At 48.2% G+C, this 22,328-nt stretch overlaps 7 protein-coding genes across 7 annotated transcripts; 2 read left to right on the plus strand and 5 right to left on the minus strand.

Annotated features, from left to right (window-relative positions):
• Nucleotides 1-218: 218 nt before the first annotated feature.
• BJ212DRAFT_1281087 (histone deacetylase clr3) lies at nucleotides 219-3,062 on the plus strand (the record flags this gene model as incomplete). The annotated part of the gene is made up of 17 exons (XM_041331598.1): nucleotides 219-540; nucleotides 628-916; nucleotides 967-980; nucleotides 1,027-1,165; nucleotides 1,213-1,325; nucleotides 1,373-1,500; nucleotides 1,563-1,752; nucleotides 1,811-1,840; nucleotides 1,893-2,004; nucleotides 2,053-2,100; nucleotides 2,150-2,216; nucleotides 2,272-2,370; nucleotides 2,428-2,495; nucleotides 2,546-2,625; nucleotides 2,677-2,783; nucleotides 2,835-2,922; nucleotides 2,974-3,062. 17 exons carry the CDS (start codon nucleotides 219-221, stop codon nucleotides 3,060-3,062), a joined length of 1,983 nt encoding a protein of 660 aa, XP_041188573.1.
• A 97-nt stretch (nucleotides 3,063-3,159) lies between these two features.
• On the minus strand, nucleotides 3,160-6,902 carry BJ212DRAFT_1303154 (composite domain of metallo-dependent hydrolase; the record flags this gene model as incomplete). The annotated part of the gene is made up of 19 exons (XM_041333376.1): nucleotides 3,160-3,360; nucleotides 3,411-3,534; nucleotides 3,583-3,659; nucleotides 3,689-3,802; nucleotides 3,860-4,133; nucleotides 4,172-4,345; nucleotides 4,400-4,811; nucleotides 4,870-4,881; nucleotides 4,936-5,089; nucleotides 5,145-5,263; nucleotides 5,315-5,402; nucleotides 5,458-5,484; nucleotides 5,568-5,709; nucleotides 5,768-5,819; nucleotides 5,873-5,895; nucleotides 5,948-6,080; nucleotides 6,130-6,252; nucleotides 6,306-6,385; nucleotides 6,439-6,902. The coding sequence occupies 19 exons, from the start codon at nucleotides 6,900-6,902 to the stop codon at nucleotides 3,160-3,162; spliced, it is 2,793 nt and encodes a 930-aa protein (XP_041188574.1).
• Nucleotides 6,903-7,118: 216 nt separating this feature from the next.
• BJ212DRAFT_1384500 (restriction endonuclease type II-like protein) lies at nucleotides 7,119-8,619 on the plus strand (the record flags this gene model as incomplete). Its single annotated transcript, XM_041336774.1, has 7 exons — nucleotides 7,119-7,223; nucleotides 7,275-7,378; nucleotides 7,436-7,535; nucleotides 7,588-7,623; nucleotides 7,676-7,716; nucleotides 7,772-7,943; nucleotides 7,997-8,619. The coding sequence occupies 7 exons, from the start codon at nucleotides 7,119-7,121 to the stop codon at nucleotides 8,516-8,518; spliced, it is 1,080 nt and encodes a 359-aa protein (XP_041188575.1). The 3' UTR covers nucleotides 8,519-8,619.
• Nucleotides 8,620-12,374, minus strand: BJ212DRAFT_1384503 (uncharacterized protein). Its single transcript, XM_041336775.1, has 9 exons — nucleotides 11,743-12,374; nucleotides 11,223-11,682; nucleotides 10,414-11,165; nucleotides 10,270-10,365; nucleotides 9,949-10,210; nucleotides 9,747-9,891; nucleotides 9,536-9,694; nucleotides 9,187-9,478; nucleotides 8,620-9,129 (listed from the first exon to the last, which is right to left on the minus strand). Exons 1-9 carry the CDS (start codon nucleotides 12,350-12,352, stop codon nucleotides 8,978-8,980), a joined length of 2,928 nt encoding a protein of 975 aa, XP_041188576.1. The 5' UTR covers nucleotides 12,353-12,374; the 3' UTR covers nucleotides 8,620-8,977.
• A 945-nt stretch (nucleotides 12,375-13,319) lies between these two features.
• On the minus strand, nucleotides 13,320-15,832 carry BJ212DRAFT_1449137 (uncharacterized protein; the record flags this gene model as incomplete). The annotated part of the gene is made up of 6 exons (XM_041338647.1): nucleotides 13,320-14,084; nucleotides 14,107-14,364; nucleotides 14,417-15,258; nucleotides 15,307-15,526; nucleotides 15,576-15,691; nucleotides 15,745-15,832. The coding sequence occupies 6 exons, from the start codon at nucleotides 15,830-15,832 to the stop codon at nucleotides 13,320-13,322; spliced, it is 2,289 nt and encodes a 762-aa protein (XP_041188577.1).
• Nucleotides 15,833-16,229: 397 nt separating this feature from the next.
• On the minus strand, nucleotides 16,230-20,236 carry BJ212DRAFT_1384510 (OPT oligopeptide transporter protein-domain-containing protein). The gene is made up of 23 exons (XM_041336776.1): nucleotides 20,130-20,236; nucleotides 19,617-19,932; nucleotides 19,430-19,470; nucleotides 19,231-19,325; nucleotides 19,113-19,181; nucleotides 19,038-19,063; nucleotides 18,854-18,983; nucleotides 18,640-18,802; nucleotides 18,540-18,587; nucleotides 18,454-18,485; nucleotides 18,347-18,404; nucleotides 18,142-18,294; nucleotides 17,889-18,087; nucleotides 17,741-17,837; nucleotides 17,597-17,692; nucleotides 17,503-17,546; nucleotides 17,414-17,446; nucleotides 17,311-17,361; nucleotides 17,177-17,251; nucleotides 16,858-17,125; nucleotides 16,670-16,806; nucleotides 16,396-16,619; nucleotides 16,230-16,266 (listed from the first exon to the last, which is right to left on the minus strand). Exons 2-22 carry the CDS (start codon nucleotides 19,882-19,884, stop codon nucleotides 16,480-16,482), a joined length of 2,223 nt encoding a protein of 740 aa, XP_041188578.1. The 5' UTR covers nucleotides 19,885-19,932; nucleotides 20,130-20,236; the 3' UTR covers nucleotides 16,230-16,266; nucleotides 16,396-16,479.
• Nucleotides 20,237-21,820: 1,584 nt separating this feature from the next.
• On the minus strand, nucleotides 21,821-22,120 carry BJ212DRAFT_1281103 (uncharacterized protein; the record flags this gene model as incomplete). Its single annotated transcript, XM_041331601.1, has 1 exon — nucleotides 21,821-22,120. One exon carries the CDS (start codon nucleotides 22,118-22,120, stop codon nucleotides 21,821-21,823), a length of 300 nt encoding a protein of 99 aa, XP_041188579.1.
• Nucleotides 22,121-22,328: the final 208 nt, after the last annotated feature.

Genomic DNA, 22,328 nt, shown 5'->3' on the forward strand with positions numbered 1-22,328 from the left:
GGTGCACATGCACATGGAGGCCTAGTCGTACGCCGCCATAACTACCAAGTTTTTGGTTACCGGCAGGTTCACCGGTGTTTGGTCTTGCTTTGTTCTCTTGCCCTCCTTGTAAGGTTTTGGATCTATCTCCTTCATTCTTCTTTCAAACAAGTCTCCGAGCTCTATCGAGCGCGGCTGGCACTGAGCTCACCATGATCGGACAAGGTGAAGGAAATTCAATGGACGTGGATAGAGAAGACTATCGCCAAAATCAAGTATCCATTCAACGTTCATTGAGTCCTGTCCAACGCGCCTCCTCCGTGCCGCACCGTCTGCCGCATTTTACGGTCGGTTATGTCTATTCTCAGGACATGATGCTCCATTCATCGGCAACTGGAGAGCATCCGGAGCAGCCAGAACGAATATCAAGAATCCGAACGGCAATTCGCGACGCGAATTTATTACAGAAAATGAAACAAATCCCGATTCGACCTGTAAAGCGAGATGAAGTCCTTCTTGTCCATTCTCAAGAACATTGGCACAAGGTCCTTGCGATTCAATGTGAGTGGCGGCTCGTAAATCATATCCGCACTAGTGTTTCACGCATAAGATACATTGCTTACTTCGAGAATTTACCTGCTTCTTCAGCAATGACACCGTCCGAAATTTTTGAATCAGAAGCTTATTATGAGTCCCTATCTCTGTACGTTACCAGTGGTACTACCCGAGCTGCGCGCTTGAGTTGTGGAGGCGTGATTGAGGCCTGTCTCGCTGTAGCTCGTAATGAGCTGAAGAAGACCTTTGCAATAGTACGACCCCCCGGGCACCATGCTGAGCCTGAGGAGCACATGGGTTTTTGTTTTTTCAACAATGTCGCTGTCGCTGCAAAGGTCACACAGTTTCTGACTCCAGTCAGAAAGATCTTGATACTCGACTGGTAGGTCTTCGCGACCTTTCTTTTTATACATATTCTTACTTTCTGTGAAGGGATGTACATCATGGTATGCCAATCACTAACTGAATTTCATCATACAAATGCCTGTATAGGTAATGGAACACAGCGTGCTTTCAATGATGATCCCTCTGTTCTGTACATCTCGTTGCATCGCTACGAGCGAGGGCAATTTTACCCGTGTGGACCATTTGGCAGCATGGAATCTTGTGGTGAAGCGGCTGGCCTCGGCTAGTAAGTGATCACCCCTCGTTCAGCTTCACAGAGATTGATGAACGCAGCTCCGTCAATATACCCTGGCCGAAGAAGGGCATGACAGATGCGGATTATATCCACGCCTTCCAACAAATCGTGATGCCAATAGGAATGGAATTTGCCCCAGATCTAGTGATTAGTGTGTTCTTTTATTTTCCACGCCACCCGTGGGCTAACATTATGAAGTCTCTGCTGGCTTTGACGCTGCTGTTGGGGATGATCTTGGCGAATGTTTTGTTTCTCCAGCGGGATACGCACACATGACACACATGTTATCGGGGCTTGCTGGTGGAAAGTTAGTTGTCGCCTTAGAGGTAGGTCTATTAATGACGTCTTAATCTATGACATTCTGAGTTTCCGATTCCAATTTCCACAGGGTGGCTATAACCTTGATTCGATATCTAATTCTTCTCTCGCAGTCGCTCGCGTACTTCTCGGCGAGGCTCCTCCTGAACTCCCTCCTATGGTTGCGTCTGAGGCAGGGACAGAGACAGTTTGGCAGGTTGCTATGGAGCAGAGCAAATACTGGAAGAGCGTGAACCCAAAGGCCTGTGAACCACGCGAAGGTTTGTCTCCTCATATCCAGCGGGAAACAGTCGAGTGCTCATACGAACTTCCTTACAGAGGTCGATGAAATATCATTCTCAATCCCAGGTAAGCATTTCCTTCTATGTCGTGTATTTCGCATTTCATGGATTCCTTGTAGAAATTCTCAAGGGCCACAGACAACACTTTCTCTACACGCAATACCAAATGCTCCAGGTTCCATTAATGACCAAGATGTTTGAAGAGCGTTTCGGCTCTCAAGTTATGTGCACGTGCGTAGTCTGATTTGTTACTACTTTGTGAGACTCAGTAAAATGCAGGAATGACTTTTTAGAAAATCCTACAATTATTGTATTTGTCCATGAATTGTGAACCTTCCTTGAGTAGTCTCGTTGCTCATTGCTGACTTTATTACAGTGGAAATTTGCGCATAGAACTAGATGGAAAGCCTACGTGCGATGTGCAGATGGAGAACTCTTACCTAGTTAGCTGCCTATCATTGACGGCACATTTATCCAACTTATGCTAACGTGTCCCAGATCGACTTTTCGAAGGAACTCATTTCATGGATTATGAAGGAAAAATATGCCCTGCTCGATGTCAATGTCTTTCCGAGACCATTTGCCTCGCCTCTGCCGGTATGCGTGCTAGTGTTTGTGTTGTAGTGTTTAGTATTGACCCCTTTGGCCTGTCAGCGCGGCCACAAACACGTAGAGTCGTGGACACGGGACGTTCTTACATACCTATGGGATAACTATATACAGTTGGCCGTCTCCACGAATTTCCCAGCTCTAAAAGCTAAGTTTTTTTCAGGCTTTCAGGAGCGAAAAATATTGTCTTCATTGGACATGGCCCCGGCTGTCATGCACTTATGGAGCTTATGGAGAGCCGTCGTACGTATCTCGTACTCTAAGCATATTTGAAGACAGCTCACTTCTACTAAGCGGTTGGCATGATTCGCTATGTCAATACGGTGATACAGGTTGTGGGAAACATAAGCATCCCGCTGATACCCAAGGACGCAGATGAGCTCCGAGCATGGTATTCTAAGGTTTGCATTGTGTTTCGTTGCAGCTGGCATATCTAATCATATGCTACAAAGAACTCGGTCGTAATTGTCCATCCAGAGCACCCAGCGTTTGCTCCTGAAGCGAGGATTCTAAAGAGGCATGGTAGAGTCCTTCAGATCGGTTCGTGTCTCTTAGAAGCGACTACTCTTAGATCTGATTCGATCAACATAGACGAGAGCAAACCCATCAAGCTCATTATGAAAGGGCTCCCTTTAATTCAGGAGTATGTCAGACAGTCCCTCGTAGGAAAGCCGCAATAAGCACTTTTCATAAGTATCAAAGTCGCGCCACGCTGCACTTGGTGGTATCCTCCTTACCGTGTAATGCTATCTTGAATGTTGTCCTGCTATCCTATATCTAGATTAGGTCTACGACGCCTCTGCGAGCTGAGATGATGCCGATGACTTTCGCTTCGGAGTCGAGGACTGTACCGCCACGAGTTGCGACCATATCGCTGAGCCCCCCAGAGGGCTTGACTCCCAACAGCTTCTCGAGATTGACTGACGCAAGTGCGAGAGCTTGTTCCCTTGAGATCCTGTCAAAGCTCTCAAGAGCAGCCTAATAGCCATACGATGAGCCGGGGACTTGATGAAAGAGAATCTACTCACCCATGCTACGTCGAAGCGCGTGTTGCGAGCACTCCACTGCTCCACGACACCGACACCAACAGTAACACCATGAGCTAGGAGGGTGGTAACAGCACTCTCATTGGTCAATGGTGGACCAGGCAATCTGGTAGATGATGAGTTTGTTGGTACGGTCTAATGGATAATCACTGACATCCTCTTTGACTCCCAGTCATCAGGGAAGGGACGGGACGGTGTGAGGACGACACCGACGCCCGCCTCACCAAGTTCCTTGGCAAGAAGATGGGCCTCAGCAGCACCTGAAACAGTGAGCTGGATATCAGTCCCGTGTGCGTGTGGATCTCTTTCTTCAGCTCAATAAGCGAAGCAATGATATCCGCGTTCTGGACTTCCACAACCAGGGGTATAGCGCCCTATGAGATATATATTAAGACACATTATAACACGTAAAAAGACAAATGGAAACATACCTTTGTAACCTCAGCAAAGGTGGTACTACCCTTATCACCCAGCAGCATATTCCTTAGCGCTGCGATTTGCGTGCTGACACTCGGTCCTCGTTTTGAGTGACCAATTTGCACATGCAGTGCCGCAACATCTTGGATGACAGCCCCGTCCTCGAGTTTGTGCGCTGCGCCAGTGCTGAACGCCGTACTCAGCCCCACAATGAGCCCACCTGAGCTTGGCGCGGTGACACCTGTAGTGACACCTGCGCGGTAGGCCAGGCTTTGGCGTAGATGTGAGCTAGAGCAGGCATAGCGGTAATTCGATAGACAGCTTACAGTGTGTCGCGCCCGGCGAACTGGAGACCATCCGAAGCCTTAATGAGCTCGCTCCCTGCGAGGATGCTTGGGATAGAGCCGGTGAGAGGGTCGAAAACAGTGCCGTCGTGCGTGGAGCTCTCGCCCTGAATCTCTTCCAGACCAAGTGGAGAACCGTAAGAGATAAGGCCAGGACTACGAGTCGCATTAAAATGGGAGAATAGGGCTGAAAGTCAGTGACAAACGCACGCGATAGACCCGCCCTCGAGGTCGATCCACTCGGCATCTTCTGAGGTGAATTCGTTCGCACAAGTAGCTGCAGCACCCCAGCATTGCACCACACCCTTCCTGAGGGCTACCACACTGCCCTCTCCTACTTCAGCCACACTCATCACACCACCCATTCCGTCCGGCACAAACATGCTACTTATATTTGCAAACACCACCAAATCTTTTGCCTTTTTTGGCGTCAGGGGCGGGAGTCCGTCATACTTGATAGCCGCGGCAGCCTCGAGATCAAAATTTGGTGTGCGCGGGGCCTGTTGGAAGGATGCGGGTTTTGAGGCGACGGCGGGCTCAGAAAGTTGGGGAGTGCCGTCAATCCAGACTTGTTGTGGCGTTGTACCTAGCGCGAGAGGGTGGCTATCCCATACAACAAGATCTGGGTAGTAGTTAGAATTTGTCACGGTTCACGACAGAGATGCACCGAGCGGACTGACCAGCGTCATATCCTGGTATTGGAAATATGTCAGCATGTGTTCGATTTTGAAAAGATAGTAGCAAACCTTCGCGGACGAATCCAATCCGATGGTCCTGTCCCATAATGCGCGCGGGTGTCGACGTAACAGCTGCAAGAGCAAGATTCGCCGGAAGGCCGTACATGTACGCTTGCTGCGCCTCGTATAACAAGAAGCGAGAGTTGAGGACAGGATGATCACTCTGTGCGATATATCAAATCAGTATAGAAGTCAGGGGGGGACACAAATGTGCAGACCTTCATCACGACGTCAATCCCGTTCTCGGCTAGAATACGCGGAGCAAATTCCGACCCGCGGTATGCCTCACGCTTGTACCGGGCATTTGTAGCGAACAAGGCTGCTGCAGGGGTGTGGCCTACAGAACACATCAACACAACAAGAGGTCAGCAAAGCGAGATCACTATACCATACGCCTGCTTGAGAGTTCCTGGGACGAGGTATGTCTCATGAGCGTGGTGGAACGCAGCGATCGGAAATTGGAATTCGTTGGTAAGCTATTGTTCAAACCTCATTAGCAACGCATAGCACAACCACTTTGACGTTACGCACACGGACAAAGTCGTCCAGATCAACTGCCTCGTAGCAATGCGTGTGAATCTTATTTCAAGGAAAAAGATATTAGGGTGTCCTCTTACATGATAGGAAATACTGAAACATACCTTGACACGCCCGCGCAATACATCGACAAGCGCTTCCCACTGTAGGTTGTCAGGGAACTCGCCGAGGTTTTCCCATTCACCTGCTAGCGCACGAGCGCAATACGCGTCCTGTTGTTCTTTAATCTGCCGAGCAGTGTCATATCTGTGGGTATAGGTGTTATCATGAGAAGGAAGCCAAGGAGAGAGGCTGTAGAACGCACGCCTGTCGGAAAGCCCAGAAAGTATCCATACGCGTGTTACCGTATACACGACCTCAAATTTGTTTTTGACAAGGACATGTGGGATAAGGAAGAATGAAAGCTTACTGGGATTCTCGCCGCACGCGTGTCTGATTAAAATAGATGGGTACATGTGCTTCAAAAAAGAAAAAGGATATGTACTTCATTTGTCTCCATCTTGGAGGTAAGGTCGGATCAACATGCGTGCCATTGAGAGTATAGGGTGGTTCCAGGAGCATAGATGAAGGAGAGCGTTCTGCAGTGGGACGAAGCTTAATAACGAACGCCTGGCCACCTGTTGGAGGTGTTAATAGCACCATACAAAGGAATCAAGTTGACCGTACCAATGGCATTAGCAGATCCAGGAAGAACATTTGCGGTGGTTACGCCACCGGATATGCTGAGTCTGTAGGCATCATCGTGGGTATTGAGCCCATCGAGGCTGCGGAGCCAGGGTAAGATAGGACCTGGGAAGAAGATGAAGCTTCATGCATTATTGAGACATGAGACGATACAGTACCCTTCAGTGAATTGCCATCGCTTGCGCCACTTAGAGCTGGGGCACTGTCAACACCCAGGTGGGAATGAAGGTCGACTATCCTGGATGTAGGGTTATAGAAGAGAAAGAGAAGTTTGATCATGTGCGCGCGTACCCAGGTGTGACCCAACTTCCACCTGCATCCAATGTGACCAAGTCCTTTAACTTGTTGAACATACCTGGGTTTGCATGTCCAACGAATTTGATGATACCCTTGTCGAGCAAGATATCCCCCTGCGTGATCTCCTGATCTCCAGTCCAAATGGATGCATTTCTAATGAGAGTCGCGTGGGTTCCTTCGACGAAACGGTCAGACTCAGTGCGCTGGTGAAAGTCGGAAGGTGGGCCAGGCTTTACGTGAAGCATGTTGCATCTCTGCAGTATCTGCTCAGCATGGAGGGGGAGCTGAACGGACTGCTTTCCCAGTAACGCGAGCTGTGACAGAGATAAAAGTAAGCTCGCTCCGGATATTAAACACAACGTGAGTGCTATCGGTGCCATTCTGTGCTTCAGTTTCCATCTTGCCAGCCGCGGAAAGTCGACTGGTGGAGACTCGGAATATGTAGGTAGCTTGTCCATTCCGAAGAAGGAGATGAGCAAGAGCCAAGTAATGACAGACGCTGGTCCTTATGTGCTGCGGTGTATGATAACGAAATAAAATTAGCTGGGAAATCACCGTTAGTAGTGCCAGTGGTTGATCATACGGACAAGAAGGGCCGGAGGCTCGGAGCACTCGGAGCGTGTCACGGGTCCTTTTTGTGTCGACTTGCTGATCATTGATTACTAAGCCTTCTTATGACCACTGCCGTGTTAGCAGCAGGGGGATCCGCTGCTCAAAAAGCCAAACCTCCTGTAGTACAGCCTGGCACAGGCAACAATATTATCATAAATCCCAACCAGGTCAGTTCCCCTTTCAGTTCTCTTGACTCAATTTGATGTAAACAACCTCAGCGCTTGAACCCCATCCTCGAGTGCATTCGTAATGTTGGCAAAGAATTTGGCGACATTGTCTCCGACTTCCAAGTGGGGCGTACTTCCTGCGTGCTCTTCCTCAGGTGCGCTCTGTCTCGCGTTACTTATTATTGAAGTGCATCCTTGACATTGTAATGAAGTCTGAAATATCACCGACTGCACCCAGAGTACATTCATACTCGCATAGAGAAACTTGGGCATTCATATAATCTCAGGATTTTACTTATCATGTGTGATGTTGTAAGTGGCTCTCGAGCTCACACCTAGAGCTCTCTAAATTCCTTAACCGCAGAGCGAGCATCAGGAGCCAATCCGGGAGCTTACCAAGGTCTGCCCCCTCCCATGACCACCAATTCTCAGCTTCACGGCAATCCACGTAGGTCTGTCTCATCAATAACATCACCATCATCGTCGCATGGAGGTATTTGTCCACATATCTCTTAATTAATAAGATAACTGAATGCCTCACTTTGCAGCATCGAAGAAGCAGGGCAGTACATATCTACACTTAAGCAGTTCGAGCACAAGCCACCAGATCTCATCAAGGAGCGTGTGGATAAGGACTACAATGCCGTCCTCCGCACTGCGCTCACCAGCATCAATAAGGTGAACAAAACCGACGTTGAGACCTTGCGCTCGTCACTTGGGGTATGTTATCTTCACATTATTTGGATTTGAAACATACTTAGCTAACGGGCCAGAGCTTCGCCGATATAGCTCGTGCCCCACCTGATCGCCTCCAGACTTTACCAGGCTTTGGTCCCGTGAAAGTCCGTCGCATCAAAGACGCCTTCGACAAACCATTTCGAAATCGAGCTACAAGTGCTGTATTTTCTGTAGGCTCGCAAGTCCCACGGGGTGCTGGCGACGAGGTTGTGTCTACGTCCAATGGAGAAAAGATTTCGGAAGTGGCAGAACCTAAGGCTGCCTCAGGTTCGAAAGCGATATTGGACTCAGTATCTGCACAAAGCGGGGTCAAGGGCAAAGGAAAAGGAAAGGAATTAGCGCAACGCAGCCCAAGCCCAGTGTGGGACATAGAACTCGACCTCGACAGTCCCCCGCCCACTGCGTCTTCCAGGCCCCCACCTCCACGTGAGCGGTCGCCAGTATGGGATATCGAGCTTGACCTCAACGATGACTCGGACGACCTGTATGTAGACCCACGGCTGGCTGCTAAGAAGGAGTTCGGGCAGGCTGGGGGCTCATTAGGCTCAGATGAGTGAGGCTCATACATCGTAGAAAAGGTGGTGGATACGTATTGATTGTATGCACATTCACTACTCATACGATAAAGAATTGAGCAATTGACATGTCACACAAAAACTGAAAAACATTAAGAGTAAGCTACAAATACGAAGGTAGCATACACGATTTAAAGCTGGTTGACAGCAGATTCATCTACGATAGGCATGCTATAATGGACATAATATGTTACTGCAGCAGGCGAAGAGACGGGGAGTAGCATTGTCGGTAGCTCATACAAGTTGAGAGAAAGCATCATCTGAAAGGAAAACATGACGAAAGGGGCATCATGCAGAAGCGAAGTGGATACGTATGGAATAAGGTTAGCAACTCACATGAAGTCACATGGCAGAGAAGCGAGGCATGCATAAAACACGTTGAAAAGAGAATAGCAAAAAAAAGAATGAGCCTAGAATGTACGACTCAGGTATGCTTGGAGGCTACTTGGGGCCGAAGTAATGCTGAATGGTGGCCATCTTTGTCCACGCTGCGGCGGGCTTGAGTGCCTGGCGTTGATAATACACGCGCATCTGGAGGCGATGCATCTCTGCCTTTGTGCGTGAGCGATCTAGGTGCGCCGCGCGCGTGTCGACTGCATCAAACCACCATCAATACCGCAAGAGACCGACTACATACAAAGGATGCTCACCAATACGCCCCTGCGTAACCTCTAACACCCGCAGGAGTAGTTCGATGGGAGCAAGCGGCTTCTGACTCTTCCGGGGGCTGTCGTCAATCGATGATTGGCGAGAAATCGACTGGGAAAACGAGTTTTCTTCGTGGACGTAAGCCTCGATGTTTGTGAGCGCGACACTGATGATAGCGAAGTAATGCCCGAGGTCCTCAAAGTCCGCATTCGCGCTTGTCACGTCGAAGAGCTCATCAGAGCCAGGTACAGGTGAAAGCAGAAGGATGAGCGGATCGAGTGGAGGGAGCGCATCCTACGAGTCACGTCAGTCAGTGAAAGAAAACTCAGACATGGTAGGAGTGATACGTACAGAGGGCCTACTGTTAGGAAGGAACATCGCATATGCTAGCCATTGTGCGATGTGACGAGTGCGGCCACTGCCGCTACTGAAGAACGAAACAAAATGGGCTTTATTGGCTGGCGTAAGCGTAGACGCATGGTTGAGAAGTCGTTGATGGATGGAAAGGTGCTACAAGGTGTTCAGACGAATGACGCACTGGATTTTGAGGATGCGAACTCACAGTTGACGTATTAATGGTCCGACAAATGCCGTCAATGGCGAGATGTAAGTTAGTCCTCAACTCGTTGGAAGTGGTTCTGTCGAGGCCGATAAGTACGAGGCTCAACAGCACATCCGGGATGTCTTCTGCCACAAGATTTTCCGTCCTGTGATTCATCATGCATGAATACGTTTCTGTCTATGAAAGAATGATTGATACCTACCGACCAGCAATGCCAACTAGCGTTACAAGCTTACTCAAAACACGCGAACGATCTTCAGCGGTAATATGTAACGGGTGCACATCCTCACGGATAGTCCAGCGGAGGTCTTCTGCCACATGGCGACATGCACCAAGGTTGACGAGTGCAGTAGCGATATCAGTAAAGTGGAGCGCAGATTTAGATGTGCAGGATGTTGCACTCCACAAACTATGCAGGGCACTGTATGCCGCGCCAGAGAGGCGGGACTCAATAAGGCTGATGGCTAGAAACGCAACGTGAGTAAACAAGGACATGAATCATTCGACCAGTGTCGATACGCACCCAGCGCAAAAAGAGGAGAGACAACAATAGATTTCTCCTCGGGACCTAGAGCGCCGAGCACTCCTGAAGACAGAGTCAAAGCCAGTTGATCGGCGGCTACCCAGAACATGAGTCTCCAAGTCTAGTTTCGATATATACACGTACCTCCGATCCCACTCAAGTGCTGCAAAAGTGCCAATACGGGATGGTTACTGGCATCCCCGAAGCTCACGTTATATTCATCATCAACAACCATCCCACCATCATCCGTGCCCTCCCGCCAGAGCGGCACACCCACGCCTTCTCCTTTCGGCTTTCTGCTCCCGCTGTTCTTGTCACTGGTTAGGATCTTTTCGATCTTTTCGCCTGCCTCACGACCAAGAATTTTAGTCTCGCGCTCGCCCATAAACACATCATCTTCCAGTGGTTCAAGCATGGGGCTACTCGATTTGCGTTGAGCGTGTTCTTGAATCGCCTGCCACGCGGCACCCTCATCTGCCAAGTTCAAATCATCTCCCAGATCCGCATCCGAAGAGATGTGCGCTTGTAAAGCGTCCTCAGCACGCAGGAATGCAGCACTCCCGTTCCCGCGTTTCTCCGCAGCCTTTTTCTCGCGAAGAAGCGCTTCAAGCGGGTTGAAGGACTTTTTGAGCTTTGAGGGTCCAGGTGCATTCTTGGTGACGACGATGGTGGGAAGGTGTAGGGGCGGCGCAGGCTTGCTTGTACGGCCAGAGCGGGTGTGTACTTGAGATCGGGACATCTTGTGGGTATCAACAGGGGGGCGCGTGGGGGAGGCAGAAGGAGAACGGCGGTTGCGGAGATTGTAGGACGTAGAGGGTTTGGGTAGCGAAGATGCGACACTTGATAGCGGCGAGTCGAATACGCCATCCATACCATTCAGGACAGGAAGATGCGAGCTAAAGAGAATTCGAATTCAAAATATGGAATATTGAAGTGTATGGAATGAGACAGACCTCTTGCCCTTGCCCTTCTTGTTGGGAAGGAGGGTCATGTTTTCAAGGTCGTCGTCGCTGCTCTCATCGAGCTCGCGGAACTTGTAGTTTTTCTCCTCGTCGCTCAGGGGACTTTCGGCAAATGCTTTTGCTTTGATATTTGCAATGAGCTGTGCAGCCTTGCCTGCTTTATCAGATGCAGGTGTGGCAGGGTGTGGCGGGGCACCTGCGGTGTCAGGCGGAGAGGGCAATGAAGCAGAGGGTTGAAGGGGTGTCTCAGGTGGTGCACTAGGCAAGGACGTTGCAGAGCGCGAGCGCGCGTCATCATTTAATGGGGTGGCAACAGGTACTGGTAGGCCTGCATCCGTTACACCTGAGTCACAGGGGCTACTGTCATTAATGACAGACGAGGATGGTGATGCCAAAGTGGTTTGGCGCCATTTGTGGACCTGTTCATTGACCTGACTGAGGGAGCGGGTGTCTAGTACAGGGACGACGAGTTCCATCTCGTCAGATTGGCTACTGTATATGAGATGCTTACTGGATGATGGGGTGTGAGGCCCTGTGAGTGGTGGGGCTAGTATGGATGGTTTAAAAGGAGAGCCTGGTTTATGAACATAAATGACACCGGTTGGAGGTTCACTCTCGGAGTCGCTCTCGAATTTCTTCTTGCGCTTATGAGGCAGTTTGGCCTTGACGGACGAAGACGCGCTCAGGAGGTGAGAAGCGCCAAGGGACTGGTCTGGGGAACGAGGACGCTTTTGAGAGACCCTTCTAGGGGTGTTCTGTGCTGTATGGCTGCGTGTAATACGAGACGACGGCATAGGACCTGTTGGTGTTTGACAAGCAAAAGAACGAGTTCTAGATGCTGTGTGGGGTGGAGAGAGAAGAGTAGCAGAACTACTAGAAGTGGACGTGCGCGAGGCAGAGAGAATAGGAGTCATAGTCTGTTTGTTACAAACTGCCACAGATGCCTCATGAGCGTGGGTTTGACGCGAACGTGTGGCCAACGCGACTGGACTGGGCTGAGACGACACAACCGACGAACTCGACGCTTGGGCTGGTCTTCGGGTGAAAAAGTCGGTTACCCTTAAATTTCTATCAGGGACCTTCGCTTTCGCGGCTTTTTTCGATGATTTTTTTGAGCTCATCGTTGTTGTGTCGCGGTGAACTGTAAACTACGTTTATTGCAATACAAAATTCGTGTACAAATCACGTGATCCATTCAATACTAAAGCCTTCTTTCAATTCAGTCGTGGACCCGAACAAGCATGTAGGTACGCGTTTAGTGCGCGAGAACGATTAACGTGCCCTGAGCGATCCGAAATATCACTTGGGACTGCCATCAGGCTCGTTGTTGTGCCAGCTCTCATCTCGAAAAGCACTTTGATTCCAGCGTACAGGAGGAGCGTAATAGGGCTTGGCTGCCACCGGCAGGGTCACTGCCGCCCTTCTTTATTCTTGATTTAGATGTCAGTCATATGGAACTTGTACAAGGCACCGTGCCCTTCATCATCGAAGCTCACATCGACGTCATTACTACGCTATTCATGTGCCTAATTAAGAGAAGTCGAACACGCGTTCGGTCTCGATCAGACCCAAGACGCGATAAGAGCACAAGATATATGTTTGTGCTATGTGCAGTTTGAGCTTGCCTACATAGTGAGTGAGTATCTGATTGATCTTACAAGGCTCTGCAGTTTTCTCGAAGAAAGGAGCTTTGGAGCTGACTTTACAAATATCGACCGTTCATTAAATCTAGTGGCTACGGATGGGAGGTGTCATTGTAATCTCAGCGTGCCGATAATCTGCGCCCTGGCTCCAATGACGGTGCATAGAATGAACAGTTGTATCCATTCGTCTAGTCCAAGACTAAGAGATCGACCACCGAAATAATTATTCGCCCGTAAGACTATAACAAAAGCAACATTAAGAAAATAAGAATAAGTAACGTGACTCATCCACATCATTGAGAACTATCAACATGCTTTACCAGATTTGTCCAAATGAGTGAAAATGAATGCGAGTGAAACGGGATGAAGAATGATACATGCAATGCGAGAAGGCGAAAGTGCTTTAACTCTACGGAACGTGATTTAAGAGGGAAAAAAAGAACGTCTATGGAAATGGAGGGCGCTCGTCTATAGTGGGCTGTCTGCTATGTGATGGTGTTTGTGTGCGTAGCGGCGAAGGCGGCACGGACTGCCGTGGTGATGACACATTTGACATATAATTGGACTGAGAGGGTGAATAATTTGATTGACTCGACGAGTACTGTGATTGAGAGTTGGACCGCGAGTGATTTGAGCGTTGAGATTGTTGGATCGACCACCGCCGTGGCAGCAGTGATCCTAGCGTCGTTGACCCCGACTCTTCTGAATAGAGACTCTGATGGTCCGTCAAAGTCTGGGAAGGACTGTCAGGATATGGTTGATTGACATCAGGATCCAGGGGAATGTTCCGCTCTGGCGTAGGATTCCGCGGCCGCCAGTCTTTCTCATCATTCCCAGCGCCCTTCTCCGCATCCAAACCACTGGCCGTGGCACCCGGGCGCCGTCTATAACGTGGCGGGACAAGTCTCATGATCCCCATGTTCACAAGCGTGTTGATAAACATGACGATGACAGCAACCGAAATGATAACAGCTATCACAATGCCGATCACAACCCGAGGTATTGCCCCTAGGTTTAAGCTCTCCAAAAATGCGATCATGAGGCCAGTGCAAACTACTCTGGTAATCGCCAGGTAGGTTGCGAGGACATCAGCACCCCTTGATTTGTGTGGCCGAAGGGCTAATAGAGAGGCAAGGACCATGCATTCTATAACGAGGATTGCGACAATTTGCACGACACCGTTGGCATGAGAAAACGCGATAAAGAGAGCCTTCACCAAAATAGCCAATAACAAGGGAGTAGTGGCAGTAAAATCGCTCCGAGCGGTATATGGCATACAGAGGACCATGAGAAGCTATGAGATCGGGTTGCGTATACAGCTCAGAGGGCGTTGAACGAAGGGCCAGGCGATGTACGCGGACAATAGAATGCAGGATGTAGCCAACCACTGCAAGGAATAAAATCACTGAGAGGAAGATAGACAGCCATGAATCCTTGAGCGTCCACTGATAGAGCGCAAATATTGCCACTGGAGTAAATACGATCAGGCACTAGGGCAATGCGTAAGCGAATATGATTAAATGGAAGCCGAGCCATACTTACAATGCGCAGCAGCCAGGCGCGAGCAAATGAAAGATATCGATAACGCCAATTAGCAATGTACCTTTCTGTCCGTTGTCCATACAAAGATGTTGCAGCAAGGACGCAATGACCGACGGCAAGGACCGCAAGCAATATCGCGGCGATCATCAAGACGACCAGGAAGACAGTCATGAAAGAGTTAGCCGTGGCGATGCCAACAGAGTTGACATAGATAGGTACACCAGCCTGGAGAACATTCGTGGATAACGATGTCACAAGCTGTACATCGCCAGAGGTTGATAGTTCTTGAACAGAGGCGACCGAGATGTCCGACATATAATTGGCAGAAGTCATATTGGAAGACGCCCAAAGGTTCTCTATGCCGATGCCCGCGTATTGACTGGAAGAGGCAAGAGAAGTTGACGAAGCTATGGCATTGTATGGACTAAGTTTGCGGTTCACGAGAGCGACTGCAGAACCTCCAGTGGAATCGGCCATATTGCCTCCAGTGAGGTGACGCATGTTGTTGATGGAAATCTGAATGGAAGAGGTCGCGGACGCGGAGAATAAACCCATCGCCCATGCAAAGTTGGTTGTAAATGCCTGATAGACTGAGGAATAATTAAGATCCAGGAGTGCTGTTGATGCAGTCCATTGATATAGGTAGAGAAGATCGAAAAGACGGAAGGGCGCCAGGGTGTCTGGCGTAAACGAGTAGAAAACCGCAGAGAGAAGAGCAAGTAGTGCGAGTGCACCAGTTGCCCATTCCACAGCTACTTGATGTGCTGACCAGCCGTTAGAAAGGGTTGCTTGAACACAAGCCTTAAGGACTCCAGTGTTCACTTCCGTGAGGGATAATTGTGCTAACAAGACATGAGCACAACGTCCAGTATGATGTGGCAAGAACGTACCATACGCCTCAAGGTCTGGAATTTGGAAAGCGATGCTAGGGATCTTGCCGGCAACACCGAGGGAAGATGGCAGAGGGATAGAGTCGGAACCGGTAAAGTTATACATCGGCAATGGGCACAGGGCACCACTGAACAGCGAGCATAAATCGATGGTGAAGTTCACGGGATGCATTCCATAAACGTTCAGCATTACATTGGCGGTCACACTGACATTGGGATCCTTGAGAGAAAAATGAGGTAAAGCTCTGCTGAAGCAGAGAGCCACGTACGACACTTGCTGCGGAGATGTTAAACCATATGGACTGATTCTTGGCAAAGTATGCAATGTCAAATTGCTGAATGAGGAGAGTCTCTGGTGGTGAGCAATAAGTCACGGAAGAAGTGACTGTAGAAATCATGAGGTATATTCCAATTACAATGTCGTAGGTGGAGACGTACACAGAGAGTCATCTCTAGCAGCTGCCAATGTCGAGAATGTAAGAAGAAGGGGTGAAAGGAATCGCAACCTGGCAATACGCGAGAACATGAGAAACGATGAAAGCACCAACCAGTGGTGGTAGAGGCAGAAGTGAGGATAGATACACGGGCTGTCGATCTTGTTGAGTCTGGATTTTCACCTGCGAATCATGATAAAGGTTACTCCAAATGAGTTGCATGTCCAAGGCGTGTTGTTTATTGTTCCATTGTACTAACCGTAAGTCTATTGTTGTTGAAAGCTGTGGTTACGAAATCCTTGTTTTCCGTTTGCGACAGAGTGGTGCAGACACCTATAGCCTGCTGGAAGCTAGCGTTGGAGAGACTTGTGCAGTGGGGTAGAGAACGCTGTAGCTGCAGCCATGAATATTTCAATCGAAATAAATAAATGTGATTTGGAACAAGTGGCGCGGCTCGCTAAAACGACGTAGGGCCTCAGCCGAAATCGGGTGAGAAGCGTTGGTGGCAGTGCAGTATTTCACGCTTAGAATTTAGCGGCCTCATGTTTCCACAGCCATGGCACGCATTCAATGAGGCATTTTCCTGTACTCCTCGTCAGCTACGTAGTTGAAGGCGTGGAAAGAGTGCTGCACCATGCACATATACAGTACATTCTCTATATGCTTATATACAATGGATACGAGCCACTTGGTAATGATACGTGCAATAAGTCCCACAGTTACCCAATGATCACTAATCTCAGTTCAACATGAGACAACGGTCATAATTACCTCCTTGGTTCGCGCCCCACCATGCAGGGAACAGGTGAGAGGTCCCAGCAGCGCCTTGCACCGCAAACGAGAGGATGAACACCATGACTTGAGTGCCTCCGTCAAGGGCTACATCACTTGATTAGTCCGGGTTCCTAATGACGTTCGAGAATACTCACCAGCTCCGATGATGTAGTTGTATTTAGCAAACCAGCGAGGGTAGCGCGTACGTAGCCACCATTGCGAGAGGAATGCGACAGCAAAGTAGGAGAGGAGAGATGAATTGATCCCAACACAAAGCCATCCGATGTAGTAGCTGTGAAATATGTGAGCATGCTGACAGCAATTCAAGGAACACTGAACCTACGCGATAATTGGAGTGTAAAGATAATCAGCACGAAGCTTCGGCCAGTACCTGTGGATGACCCAGAAAGGAACAGGTATGAAAAGTCCAACTACGTAAGCCCAAGGAACCCATTGGTATCTCTGGCCTGCGGAAAAGAGTTCATGACTGAGTCCACCCCATGCAATTGCCTGAGAGTTGTACATCTGTGGCTGTTGGCCAGACCAGATATTGGTTCCTTGAACAGACAACAAGATTTCACGTTGGTTATCTATGATTGAATTCATCATGACTACATGTGCAATGTCAGTTGATTTTTGTAGTCATGTAACAAGTGGCGCACTGAAGTTCAAGACGGCACCAAGCAGCGTGCCAAGAATCTGGGCGGTAAATGCAGCGCGAGGTGGCAGCTTTGCATCTGTAAATTACGGTCAGCACAGATTGCCCTGTCCCCCTACACGCTTGAAATATACGCACACTGAGCAATCTTGAGGTCGCGGAGTAGTAGTTGGGCTTGGGTGACACTGTCTGTAACATTGGATCAGCCGACCTGTTCTTGGAACGTAAAGCTGACACATACTGGATCCGTATAGAACGAAGTACATATTTGCCACTGTCGCATTCGTCAATCAAAGCATATTAGAAGTCAACGACGAGCAAGGCAATCACCTGGCAACCCCTTGTGAAGGTAACCACCAATCATCTGGACAAACCTGGATGCAAATTGGAGTATTGAAGATCGGAATTGAACACAAGCACCTACGGCTGGATGGCGAACATCAATCCTGTAATCGCAGCGAGTGCACAGAAGAATAGAATAGAAATTGTCGCCAGCAAGAGCGAGATAAGGAAGCCCCACCTTCACCGCTCATCAGCCTAGACCATATTTCCGATCACAGCTACTCACCATGGCAAAGTCGAATCAGTCTTGTATAAAACGACCAGGGCAACGACGAAGGCCAGGAGGAAAACAACGAAGTACCAGCTATTGGGAGCATCGGGTACTATTACAGAAATATTTATGTTTGTAAGCTGAATACAGAGAAATGCAAAACTCACCTTTAGCATCTGCTTGTAGTGGGGATCGATATCATCATCATCGACATCTTGCGTCCGCATTCCGTCGGATTGCCAGAACTTCCAGTCAAAATTCGCCCATATTTTTTTGATGCTTGACAAATTCATCCAACTCCATGCAGAGCGCAAATCGTCCCAGTTCCAGAGGAGAAGATGAGTAAACGTGGCCGCTAAACCCTAGGATTTCAAACTATCAGTCCGCAGAGTCTCACTGATGTTCGGTGAACTTGCCAAATTTGAGGAAAGTAAGTTGACTACCCAAGTGCTGGAATAGTAAGGTATGCCTTGTTCAGCAAGGAGTGTGGGATCGACTTCATAGTTGGCATTGAGAATGAGTGTTTGGTCGTACTGTGTTCCGTTTTCATAAAATAGGAGTTGAGAAAGCTGTGGGGAGTTGGCGTCAATGTTCAGCCGTCGTACATGAATGTAGACGAACGAATGGGAAGTTCTGGGCCTTCCAGATGTTGTTGTAATATACGGCCACAAACACGACCCTAGACATAAGTAAATGCAAGGTCTTGAATCAAGGCGGAGTGATCGCACATGCAAAGGATGTAGCCCAGCAAATTCGAGAACTGTTCAACATACGTGTGAGGCTTCTGACTCTCGGATTTGAGAAGAGGTCATACCTGTGCTTTAAGCGGGATAGTCATAGGGTTCACCCCGCCAGAAATATACTGTCGCAGAGTCAGTAACGCGATCCACTTCGAAGTTCGTGTTCACACTTACTTGCCAGTCAAAGCAGATAGACAGGAGCCCTAGACCCTCGTTACCGTTTGTACCACCAAACACTCGCGAGACGGCGGCATTGTTGGGAGCTGCAAGACAGATAATTAAAAACCCGATCAGAAGCGGAAAGATCCATTCTGGGAAAAGCTCCCAAAAAAAGATACTAGGTTGATCAGCATGTTTGATCATTGCCGGTCTTAATCGAGGGACTTACGCAGTAAACACAATGTAAAAGACTCTGAGCTTCTTCCGTGCTGTCATCCCGCCCTCATAGAGAGCATCGAACATGGATAGCAATGGTAGCACACCGGGGTATAGCATCTTTGATGGATATAACAGGATGCCTGGTGGAGGTATGTGAACACCGGGTTCATTAACAGATTCAATCGTGGACATACTTCTCATCATGCCACCAATTCCATAACTTAGAACTTTGTCAGCGCCCGCTGGAACTTTAACAAAACTTCTCGTACCCAAGCAGTTGAGATGAGAAGAGTAGGAATACTGAGGCACCGGCATTGGGCGTGATATTGTAATACAACCTTTAGCAAAGATCAGTAGATTCCATCAATATGGGCGGGGCTCACCGACCGCTGGACGGCAAGAACTTCGGTACCTAAGGCGGAGTTGGCAGAGGCGCTTGCCATGATCACAACGAAAGCATTTTCTTTCTTGTTGAACGGCCCCTGCGAAAGACGATTAGAATAAAGCAACGGAGTGAGGGTAAACTGGTTTACGGGGTTAGATAGCGCAGGAATCCGCGACGAGGAATAAAGGTCTCCATGAAGACGCCCAGGATATAAGAAATAACGGCGAGGAACATCAATGACACTAAAACCGTTTGCTGCGGCAATGATATAAGCACATAAAGTCGTCATGCTTGCTCTACTACGCACAGGCTTGAAATAATAGATTTCCGCTACAAATTGACATTAATGAGTATCATACTGGCTAAAAACGAAGTCAAAGAAGCTTACCGAGTACTCCGCCAAAGGTCGAGAGGCCAAGACCAATAAAAAATGCACGGAATGTCCATGGGTTCAGAGAAGGGTCATCGTCCACCGAGATGACGTGCGTAGCAATATCACGTTCATTGGAGAGCACGCCTTCCTCGTTGTCCGAGTTAGCATCAACTGTTGCAGTTTCAACGTCACCTTTCCTATCGAAGGATTTGTCGCTAGTGCTAAGAGCTTTCTCGCTGGGCACAGTGTGCTCGCCGATTGCCCCTGCAGCGGTCAGACTCATCGTACCTGATAAGACAGTACTGCAAGAGAAGCGAGAAGTTTCAGCGCTGCATCAGATTATAAGTATTTGCCTCAAACGCAGATAAGCAACTATTCTCGTCATTGGAAATCCAGTTGTTTGGTACGACCAACTCTGTTGCACCAGTGTACGGACCTTGATCGCCCTGTGGCGGTCAGACTCATTGTACCTGATAAGAGTACTGCGAGAAGTTTCAGCACATCAGACTATAAGTATCTACCTCAAACGCAGATAAGCGACTATTCTCATGATCGGAAATCCAGTTATTCGGTACGGCCAACTCTGTGGCACCAGTGTATACGGACTGTACACGTGGTATCGTGACCATGTGTGTGTCTCGTGTCTAGTAGTGAGATAAGAAGGTACATGAAGAAATCACAAGTTTACTTTTTGCCCACTTATGTAGAACCTTGTCAGGAAACGACAAGGAACACTAAACGAATCGGGCGAAAGCAACAGGACGAAACTGTGGATTTCTTGAGCGTTGTACAAATGGATATGTGATGGCAGGTAGGAGACCCGAGTCCAGTCTGAACGATATGAAAGCGACGGAATATAAGGGGAAAGGTCACATGATGTGCGATAAGGTAAGTGTTACATAGTAAGCGTTCAGCTTGCACCCTCTCACACCTGAGACACAGCCGGAAAAGTTCTACAAACAGACGTGATGCATATCCTGAGAGAAATCGTGCATATTTCAACCTATTTGACTATCGTGCGGTTAATGGACAGTTTCTGAATAAAATCACAAATATGCATAAAGATTAAATTCTATTGATTAAATTGAGAGTAAGTTTGACAGAGACAGGGAGAATTGGCTTCATAATCTGCATACCTTGTGTTAAGGTCATACTCAAAAGGTAACTGGACCTGAAGGGCTTCAGCCTCAGCTCGTACACTGTGCCCCTTACCCGAGTATTTTTCAGGAAGGCAAGCCTAGCGTGTCTGGAAGGTCAGACAAGTAGCGTAACGGATCTGGATGACTTCCGGATGAGGGATAAGTATTGTATGGCTAATCCAGACAAGTCCAGACTAGAAACTAATGGTAGTGGGCTGTCGGGGACAGAGGCAGATATGGATAGACTATAGGAATCAATCCTAAGTCTCGGAGGGTGATGAGAGTAGAGGTACTCAAGTCCGGAGGACAGGAATGAGCAGAACTAAGATGATATTCGAACTGAGGTACTACAGAAAGTTACAGGAGGTTATATACTATAGGTATCTAATGGAATGATCAATCAGCAGAGTCCGAGGCTATGTACAAAGCATATGGATAGTCTATTGGTAAGTAGAAATGGATCACAAATCATGAAATGGAAATGAAACATAGGTAGCAGATAAGGGAGCAGGATGGATATACAGATAACTGAAATACCAGAGTTAGGGGGTTACCGAAAAGAGACAAGCGCTGGTTGTTGATTCGGATGAGTTGTGGAATGGACCGGACGAGTGGACAGATTGAATGATGAGATGTTGGAGGGGGATAAGATGTGGATAGCATCGGAGATAAGATGTGGATCTGAGATAAGGGTTGGATCTGAGATTCAAGTAAGGGGCACAGCACATGAGCTGAGGCTGAAGCCCTTAGGATCTGTTAACCCTTGAGTATGACCTTAACAAAAGGATTCCATCATCTGTGATTGCACTATAGTATTCATGGTGATGACAAAGGAAATGCTTGATCTTTGAAAACACTTCTTTGATGGGATTAAGATCAGGGAAGTATGGCGAAAGAAATTCAATGCAAACACCTGGTATATGCATCCCATCATGATAATCATTGTAGGAATGAGAGGAAATCACAAATAGACTGACTGAAATGGTCTGCAAGTTCAAGAATCTCAGCACCATGGTGAATTGAAGTGTTGTCCATCACAAGGACACTCAATGGGCCTGGATATGCAGAGCACTTTGGTAACTAGAAGGTTATCAGACTCATCAGATGTCCAAGAATGTAGCTTGATATGTAACTCACAACAGTAAATTCCAGCCACTCAAGAAAGAGCTCTTTCATCATAGAACCTTTGATAGCAGTGCATGCAACAATGCCATCAAGAGTCAACAGTGCTTCCAAGCTGACATGACACCCATGGACAAAGGGTTGATGTGCATGTGCCCATTTTCCTCTCAATGAGTGCCCATAATGCCATCCGAGTGTCCGCTCGTCTTTTGAGACTTCATCAATGAACCCTATTTCTGTAGCATCATATTGAGACATGCAAGCTACAAATGCAGCACAGAGTTCTTCATTACATTCTGAAGCAATACATTTTAGTTTCTTTCAGCTCATACCAGCATGTTCAAGTTCATTGAAGACAGTGGTGAGATGAATAGATATGAAGTGGTTGGTTCTTGCGAGGCTGATGAGCTCATTAAGGAAGTAGTTGGGGTTGTCATGAACAAGTTCTAGGAGATATTCAATGTCT

The sequence above is a fragment of the Suillus subaureus genome (genome assembly GCF_016647635.1).
Source record: "Suillus subaureus strain MN1 chromosome Unknown BJ212scaffold_39, whole genome shotgun sequence".
Classification (NCBI taxonomy): Eukaryota; Fungi; Basidiomycota; class Agaricomycetes; order Boletales; family Suillaceae; genus Suillus; species Suillus subaureus.